This window comes from Cetorhinus maximus, chromosome 14, assembly GCF_964194155.1.
Source record: "Cetorhinus maximus chromosome 14, sCetMax3.hap1.1, whole genome shotgun sequence".
Lineage (NCBI taxonomy): Eukaryota > Metazoa > Chordata > Chondrichthyes > Lamniformes > Cetorhinidae > Cetorhinus > Cetorhinus maximus.
The window spans coordinates 23,832,658-23,842,579 of NC_135892.1; the positions used below are offsets into that span (position 1 = coordinate 23,832,658).

General features: G+C 44.7%; 1 protein-coding gene across 2 annotated transcripts in view; it reads right to left on the bottom strand.

Annotated features, from left to right (window-relative positions):
• Window positions 1-1,624, bottom strand: part of LOC144689525 (son of sevenless homolog 1) — a 275,662-nt gene extending 274,038 nt beyond the window's left edge. For both annotated transcript variants that reach the window (XM_078556670.1, XM_078556669.1), the window contains exon 1: window positions 768-1,624. In XM_078556670.1, coding sequence (XP_078412796.1) covers window positions 768-854 — 87 coding nt within the window. In that variant the 5' untranslated portion in view covers window positions 855-1,624. The remainder of the gene's footprint in view (window positions 1-767) is intronic.
• Window positions 1,625-9,922: the final 8,298 nt, after the last annotated feature.

Consider the following 9,922-nt stretch of genomic DNA (forward strand, 5'->3'; position numbering starts at 1 on the left):
CAGGCTACCGGATACCTTTTCAGTCGTAAATTCTATAATTTGTCTTAAATCAAACCTCTAAAACGGGGACGCACCAGGGGCAGAATTTGAAATCTCAGTCCTGCATTCACTTTCATCCTGTTCACCTTCCAACTTGCACGCAAAATCCACATGATGAATATGCACCTTGCAGACAACTGATTCCAAGATCCCACCCCACCTTCCTCTAAAATAATTTGCAACAGTAACCACAAGGGGAAAAAAATTCCTTGCAGTAAGGAAGACGACCAAAACAGATCATGTAAAACTTTACTTAAATTGTAGGTCAAAAAGGGTGACGTACGAAGGCTAATAATTCTGCGATAACCGATGGCAAGGGCTCAAATATTGCATAGAAAAAAGTTGCTCTTCAAGGATAATGTCATATCAGCAAAATTACCCAAACCTATTGTACACTGTTCCAGAAAGACAAATTCACCAAATTAACATTCATTTTATTTGTTGAGCCAGCTGACAGCGGTAGAGGAAACGACATATTCTTTTCAAAACAGTTCTCCATTCCCACTAACGAAAATTTAAGTGCTTCACTGCATACGCTTGTAAAACGGCATTTTTGCATTTTCTTTAATTGCTATTGAAAAACATCATAATACCAAGTCGATGTTTGGGTACATCAAACCTCACATTTCACAATGCAGTTTCTGATACTAAAAAACACATTGCAATAAATCTCGTAAATGCATTACTTAATATATAAACACACACAAGAGCTTCGGGGCAGGCTTTACCTTCCGTAGAGCAGCGACGAGCAGACCCCGCCATTTGGGTGCATTGTCCTCACTGAAGAAATCGTACTGTTGTTGTGGCTGCTGCATGGTGCAGCCTCCGGCCCCCGGACGCGCACCCGCAGCCTTTTCGAGTCAGAAAGAAGATTGGACGTTTTCTTCTTCGATCGCCACTCCTAGGACCGATCTCGAAATTATTCTTTCCTTCCTTCCTCCCTCCCTCCCTGCCCTACTTCTCAAGCGTTCGCCGACCGCTTCTCATTCCAGTCACACAGAACACCACCACCCCTTCCCCCCTCCCCGAAAGTTTCGAAGTGATCGTTCCCCTTTCCCCCTTTTTTTTTTTGCGCCCCCCGCCAGCCCCTTTCGCTGCTGCTCCCGCTCGCTTCTCCCGCACGCCGGGGACACCATTCGGCTGCGGAGCAAACAGGGAGACGCTGGACACAGCAGCCAGCCAACCAACAGCTCAGGCTCGAGACGGAGGGACGGCGCGATCTCGAGACGGCTCGAGACCAAAAGTCAACGGTCGCCCTGTACAGAGGAGGAGGGGAGCAAATCGCCAGCTGACCTCACGTATATATACAAAACACACACAAATCTCGATTACCACCGCCCCCCCCCCCCCTTTTGAAACTCCCTTTCCACTGGTGTGAACGCCCACGGTTACATATTCAGAGCCTATCCCGAGCGCCAAACGCTGGCTCTGAAGGAAAAGGGGAAACAAATCGCTCCTTTTCACTAAAAATTAATAAAAATATCCCGTTTGTTGTCTTCAAACTTCAGAGCTTCAAACGTCTGCGCATGCGGCCAGACCGACAAGCGGCCGCATTTTCTTTTTCGCCCCAACACGGAAAAAGAACAGGAGGAAAGGTCGCTCTATTTACGCTGCCGGTTCCGTGCATTCTGGGAAACAGAGTTCTTTCTTCTTTGCAATTGCAGCAAATTTACTCGCATTCATAGTGTAGACGAGTATGGAATCACAGAATATTACACAAAAGGAGGCTATTCAAACACGGCACAGCTTTTATTGAGTTTGGGATCGCTGAGTGGACGATCCTCCGGAATAATTGATATAAAAACAGAAAATGCTGGAAATACTCAGCAGAGCATCTGCGGAGAGAAACAGAGTTAACATTTCAGGTCGATGGCTCTCCATCGCGACTGAGGAAAGATCGGATAGGTTTTGAGTAAGTAAGAGTGGGAGGAAATGAAAGGAGGGGGTAGGAAGAACAACAAGGAAGGTCTGTCTTAGGGTCCAGTTGAAGAAATTAAAATGACAAACGGTTTCATGGTACAAAAGCCAAAGAGAATGGTAATGGGTATCGTAGACCAAAGATGTGTCCAGTTGAAGTGTGAATGGCTCCATATGGCAGCTGTCTGAATGCAAAATGAAGGAATAAGGAAATAAATGAGAGAAAAAAATGAAAGCAAAAGTAAAGAAAGAAAATGGAGGCAGAGCTTATGATCTAAAATTGTTCAAATTAGTATTGAGACCAGAAGGCTGTAGAATGCCAAGTCAAAAGATGAGGTTCTTTGAACTTCATTGGAAAACTAGCAGGCCAAAGATAGAAAGGTCAGAATGGAAGCAAGTTGGAGATTTGAAATGAAAAGCTCAGGGTCATGTTTGCAGACTGAACGGAGATGTTCCACAAAGCGGTCACCCAATGTAGAGGAAACGACATTGTGAGCAGCAAATACGGTATACTAAATTGTAAAGAAGTACAAGTAAATCGCTGTTTCACTTGGCAGGAGTGTTTGGGGCCTTGGATCGTGAGAAGAGAGGAGGTAAAAGGGCAGGTGTTGCATCTCCCACACTTGCCTGGAAAGTTGCCAGAGGAAAGGGAGGGGTGTTGGGGTAACTGAGGAATGGACCAGGCTGTTGTGAAGGGAACAGTCCTTTTGGAATGCTGAAAGGGGAGGGCAGGGGAAAATATGTTTAATGGTAGCATTATGCTGGCGGAAATGGTGGAGGATGATCCGTTGAATACGGAGGCTGGTTGGGTGGGAGGTGAGGACAAGGGAAACCCTATCATGATTCTGAGAGGGAGGGGAAGGGTGAGAGCAGAAGTGCGTAAAATAGGCCAGACGTGATGGAGGGCCATGTCAAACAACTGGTGGGGAATCCTCGGTTGAGAAAAAAGGAAGACATATCGGAAGCAATAGTATGGAAGGTTGCATCATCAAAAGTTAAAATGTAATAGGTTTTGAGCAAATGAAAGGGAGGGAGGGAGAAGAATAAATGGGAAGGTCGATGATAGGGTGGAGGGCAGGAGGAATTGAGTGACTAAAGGTTTCATGGTACAAAGGCTAAAGGGTATGGTAATGGGTCAAGTGAAAAGAAACAAAAGATGTGAATAGATGAGGTGTGAATGGCTGGATAGCAGCCCTCCAACTGCAAAGTAAAGGGCTTAAGAAAGAAACCAGAGAAAACCTAAATCAGTTTTTAAAAATACGCAAAACAAGATGGGGGCACAAGTTACAACTTAAGATTGTTGAACTCATTGTTAAGTCCAGGAGGCTGTAAACTCCGGAGTCAAAAGACAAGGTTCTGTTCCCTGAGAGTGCATTGAGTTTTATTGGAACGCTGTAGCAGGCCAAGGACAGGAAGGTCAGAGTGGGAACAAGGTGGAATGTTTGGTCTGTACCCCAAAGCTGGCACATAAGCTGAGGTGTTCATGAATGTAGCTTTAGGAGGAGGCAATGGCGTAGTGGTATTGTTGCTGGGCTAGTGATCCAGAGACCCTGGGTAATGCTCTGGGGACCTGGGTTCGAACCACGCCACGGCAGATGGTGGAATATGAATTCAGTAAAAATCTGGAATTAAAAGTGTAATGATGACCGTTGTTGATTGTTATAAAAACCCATCTGATTCAGTAATGTCATTTAGGGAAGGAAATCTGTCATCCTTACCTGGTCTGGCCTACATGTGACTCCAGACCCACAGCAATGTGGTTGACTCTGAAATGGCCTAGCAAGCCACTCAGTTGTAACAAAATCACAAAAAAGGAAAGAAACCAGACAGACCACCTGGCATCAACCTAGGCACTGGAAATGACAACGGCAATCTCAGCCCTGTTGACCCTGCAAAGTCCCCTTTACTAACATCTGGGGGCTAGTGCCAAAATTGGGAAAGGTGTCTCAAAGACTAGTCAAGCAACAGCCTAACATAGTCATCCTCACGGAATCATACCTTATGTCCCAAACACCACCATCACCATCCCTGGGTATGTCCTGTCCCACCGGCAGGTCAGACTCAGCAGAGGTGACGGCACAGTGGTATACAGTCGGGAGGGAGTTGCCCTGGGAGTCCTCAGCATCAACTCCAGACGCCATGAAGTCTCATGGCATCAGGTCAAACAAGGGCAAGGAAACCTCCTGCTGATTACCATGTACCACCCTCCTTCAGCTGATGACTCAGTTCTCCTCCATGTTGAACACCGTTTGGAGGAAGCACTGAGGGTGGCAAGGACACCGAATGTACTCTGGATGGGGGACTTCAATGTCCACCAGCAAGAGTGGTTTGGTAGCACCACCACTGATCAAGTTGGCCGAGCCCTAAAGGACATAGCTGCCCAACCGGGTCTGCAGCAAGTGGTGAGGGAACCAACAAGAGGGAAAAACATACTTGACCTCATCCTCACCAACCTACCTGCCGCAGATGCATCTGTCTATGACAATATCGGTAGGAGTGACCACCACACAGTCCTTGTGGAGACGAAGTGCTGCCTTCACATTGAGGATACCCTCCATCATGTTCTGTGGCACCATCACCGTGCTAAATGGGATAGATTTCAAACAGATCTAACAACTCAAGACTGGGCCTCCATGAGGTGCTGTGGGCCATCAGGAGCAGCAGAATTGTACTCAAACACAATCTGTAGCCTCATGGCCCGGCATATCCCCCACTCTGCCATTACCATCAAGCCAGGGGATTGACCCTGGTTCAATGAAGAGTGCAGGAAGGCATGCCAGGAGCAGCACCAGGCAAACATAAAAATGAAGTGTCAACCTGGTGAAGCTATAACACAGGACTACTTGCGTGCCAAACAGCAGAAGCAGCAAGTGATGGACAGGGCTAAGAGATCCCATAACCAACGGATCAGATCTAAGCTCTGCAGTCCTGCCACATCCAGTCGTGAATGGTGGTGGACAGTTAAGCAACTCACTGGAGGAGGAGGCGCCACAAATATCCCCATTCTCAATGATGGGGGAGCCCAGCATATCAGTGCAAAAGATAAGGCTGAAGCATTTGCTACAACCTTCAGCCAGATGTGCCGAGTGGATGATCCATCTCAGCCTCCTCTGGAGGACCCCAGCATCACAGATGCCATTCTTCAGCCAATTTGATTCACTCCACGTAATATCAAGGAACGGCTGAAGGCACTGGATACTGCAAAGGCTATGGGCCCTGACAATATTCTGGCAATAATACTGAAGACTTGTGCTCCAGAACTTGCCGTGCCCCTAGCCAAGCTGTTCCAGTACAGCTACAACACTGGCATCTACCCAGCTATGTGGAAAATTGCTCAGGTATGTCCTGTACACAAAAAGCCAGGACAAATCCAACCCAGTCAATTACTGCCCCATCAGCCTACTCTCCATCATCAGTAAAGTAATGGAAGGGGTCATCAATAGTGCTATCAAGTGGCATTTGCTTAGCAATAACCAACTCACTGACGTCAGTTTGGATTCCGCCAGGGACACTCAGCTCCCGACCTCATTACAGCCTTGGTTCAAACATGGACAAAAGAGGTGAGGTGAGATTGACTGCCCTTGATATTAAGGCCGCATTTGACAGAGTGTGCCATCAAGGAGCCCTAACAAAACTGGAGTCAATGAGAATCAAGGGGAAACCTCTCTGCTGGTTGGAGTCATATCTAGCACAGAGGAAAATGTTGGAGGTCAGTCACCTCAGCTGCAGGACATCACTGCAGGAGTTCCTCAAGGTAGCGTCCTCGGTCCAACCATCTTCAGCTGCTTCACCAATGACCTTCCTTCCATCATAAGGGGTCAGAAGTGGGGACGTTCGCTGATGATTGCACAATGTTCAGCACCATTCGTGACTCCTCAGATACTAAGCAGTCTATGTCCAAATGCAGCAAGACCGGGGCAATATCCAGGCTTGGGCTGACAAGTGGCAAGTAACATTCGCACCATACAAGTGTCAGGCAATGACCATCTCCAACAAGAGAAAATCTAACCATCGCCCCTTGATGTTCAATGGCATTACCATCACTGAATCCCCCACTATCAACATCCTGGGGGTTACCATTGGCCAGAAACTGAGCTGGACTAGCCATATAAATTCTGTGGTTACAAGAGCAGGTCAGAGGCTAGGAATAGTGTGATGAGTAACCCACCTCCTGACTCCCCAAAGCCTGTCCACCATCTACAAGGCATAAGTCAGGAGTATGATGGAATACTCCCCACTTCCCTAGATGAGTGCAGCTCCCACAACACCCAAGAAGCTTGACACCATCCAGGACAAAGCAGCCCGCTTGACTGGCACCACATCTACAAACATTCACTCCGTCCACCACCAACACACAGTAGCAGCAGTGTGTACAATCGACAAGATGCAATGCAGGAATTCACCAAGGCTCCTTCGGCAGCACCCTCCAAACCCACGACCCCTATCATCTAGAAGGACAAGGGCAGCAGATAGGCAGGAAAATCACCACCTAGAAGTTCCCCTCCAAATTACTCACCAGCCTGAGTTGGAAATATATCGCCGTTCCTTCACTGTCACTGGATCAAAATCCTGGAACTCCCTTCCTAACAGCACTGTGGGTGTACCTACACCACATGGTCTGCAGTGGTTCAAGAAGGCAGCTCACCACCACCTTCTCAAGGGCAACTAGGGATGGGCTATAAATACTGGCCCAGCCAGTGAAGCCCACATCCCATGAATGAATAATAATAAAAAAAACTCTCTGACTTTGCTCATTACCACTGCAGTTTGAGATGATCTGGCCTGTTGAAAACCATCTAACCCATATCATATGTTCCTTGCAATTTCTGAAAATCAGATGATTTTAAAACTAAGATAAAAGCAAAAAACTGCGGATGCTGGAAATCCGAAACAAAAACAAAAATACCTGGAAAAACTCAGCAGGTCTGACAGCATCTGCGGAGAGGAATACAGTTAACGTTTCGAGTCCGTATGACTCTTCATTAGAACTAAGGAAAAATAGAAAAGAGGTGAAATATAAGCACCTTTAAAACTAATTTCAGTTGGTAATGCAGAGGTGTCTATAGTGGATTTATTTTTTGCCATATGACGTGACAAGGCAGCAGATTCGCTGGTCTAAATTTTTATGTTAAGTTCATTAAAGTATTAAAGACAGCACTCTTTCATCAGTCACAAGGTTATATGTTCCACCCTAGGACTTGAGTAGATAAGCTAGATCGAAACTTGTATGCAGTACTGAGAGTGCAGCCAGTCAGAGATCCAATTTGGATCTCATGTTAAACTGAGCTCTGTCTACCTGTTCTAGTGGATGGAACATACCCCATGGATTATTTAAAAAAGATCAACAAGTTCTTCTGGCCAACATTTATCTCTCAACCAACATCACCAATGCAAATGATCTGATAATTTATTTAAATCGTTGATGTTTGTGATACTTCACTGTGCACAACTTGGCTATTGTGTTTGCCTCGATTGCAACAGTGACTACACTTCAAACTAATTGATTATGAAGCATTTTGGGAGATCCTGAGGTTGTAAAAGGTACTACAAAAATGGATTTTCTTCCTTTTTGGTTGTCTTCTCTCACTGTGTCTGTGCTTGATGGGAGCAACACATTTATTGTCAGTTCAAAAGTTATTTTATCAGTTGGGAGAAACTTCCGAGTCATTTTATAGGGGAAGTAAAGTCTACAGGAGAGATTTTGGTTCAAGATACTTCCTTTTTTTATTATTGTTTCAGCACAGTATTTTATTGCCAACATTTCTCAGGCTCTTAAAATTCCACAATTAGAGTATCTACATATGCACAACCCTCAGTGTTACTCAAAGGAAGACAGGAACAGGAAGAAGCCATTCAATTCCAACTGAGCCTATTCAGTCATTCAATTAAATCATGGCTGATCTGCACCTTAACTCCATTTACCTGTCTTTGCTCCACCAAACTTGGTATTTTGGCATTAAGTTCTAACAAAACTATCAACTTTGCTGGAGATTTACACCAAAAAAATTATTTGCATTTACTTTTTTAAAATATACTATCTTCTTATGAAATACACTGTCTTAAGACATTGAGAAAATAATCAACCACCATGCACATTCACATTGTCTAACAATTTGCATCATATTATTTTTAAAAAAAACTTGTAAAGCTTTACTTGATTCAAATATATTCAATAACTCAGTCATTGATGTTATGGATTGTCTTATCTGTCAAAAACATCTTGCACCTAGCACTATTAAAGTGCATGGAAAAATTGTCTGCCAGACTTCAAAGTGTCAAAAGCATGCACTACGTATGTTTTTAAATCAGCTTCTAGGTTTCAATGGCAGGTGAGGGGAATAGACTAAATAAAAGGAAAGCAATGAGCAGATTGAAGAAAGAGGGGAAACAGAGTAGATAGAATATATATAAAAAGAGAGAAAGAGTGTGATGAATCAAAGACAATTAAGCAGAGAAATATGGAGATAATGAAATGTGTGTGAGAGCCATCAAGAGAAAGAAATAAAGGGAGGCAGAAATAATGAGAAATGCAGAGAGGGCAATAGAAAAACAAACTGAAACAAACAACTGTTCTTTTTGCGTGTGACATCTTGCAGCTTTACAGATATAAGTCCAAGATAAATAGCCAAGTTATAGAACTGCGTGTGGTTAGGTGGATTGCCCTGAATCTTGCAGCAAATTTTCATAGGCCATTCACATTCACAATCTGGTGAACAGTCTGATCTGGGTGACCACAGTAGCCTGCTGAGCTGTCCTTGAAATTCCATTTGTAGAGGAGGTGTAGTGCCCTTGTATGGAGAGTGCGGATTCTGTTGAGTGTAGGTCACTGTTTTTGAGGGAGGTCGAATTCTGATGCTGTACTGTTGGATCATTCACCAAATCTTGGTTGGCAACATTGATGTCAACCCAGGGGTGGTGCTTTTTGTCATAACCTGCATTGTTCAAAACATTTGCAGAGCTCCAAAAAGGGTTGTGTGATTTGGGGCACATATTCAGTAGGATCTGAATGTCTTCAGATTGGCAGTTCTGGACTGGCTTCAATGCAGTCAAACTCTTTCAGTCTTTTAGCTTTCTGGCACAGGTCTGGAAGCCATTGTACATGAATTGATTTCAGAGTACCACTGATTATTCACATTCATGTGTTAAGGATAGTTTCCAAGCATTATGTGTGGCTGCTATCTGCTCACACTATCTGCGGAAGAGTACACAAGAGTTTCCAGATAGTGTTTACTCTGATCTTGATTTTTTTCCGTAACCCTCTTCCGTTGTTTGCAGTAAGTGAGGCTGTAGTCCAGGGTGACTCCAGGATACGTTCTTGACCGGTTATGTTAACCAGACTGAAGCTGAACACCAGGGTCTGGCTGCTGAGAATCGCTAAGTCGATTTCTCAAGAGATTTGACTGCGTTTTTCAAAATCATGAGGGGTCTAGACACAGTAAATAAGGAGAAATTGTTCCTTTTGGTGGAAGGGTCAAGAATCAGAAGAGACCAATTTAAGGTGAATGGCAAAAGAACCAAAGGCGACATGAGGAGAAGCTTTTTCAAGCCACATGTGGTTAGGATCTGGAAAGTACTATGTGAGAGAATGGTGGAGGTCCAGTCAATCATAGCTTTCAAAGGGTATTCGATAATTATAAGAGGAAAAAAATGCTATGCTATTGGGGTGTGGGGCTAGCTCAGTTGCTCTTGCAGATAGCTGGTATGAACATGACGGGTCGAATGGCCTTCTTCTTAACAATTCTGTGCACAACTCCAAGCACTTTCACACAGGTTTATTTCCAGATACATGAATCGCCTGAATTTCGATGTATTGTTTTAAATCTATATGTGGTGACGCATGCTGATTGAGAGCAACCAGTGGAACGGTAGAGGTCACAATGCAGTCTGGGAAATGACCTGACTGTGGACTGCACCTCCCTCTGCGCCGGCGCTCTTGCGCGAAGATCCACACCCCAAACGCGCCTGC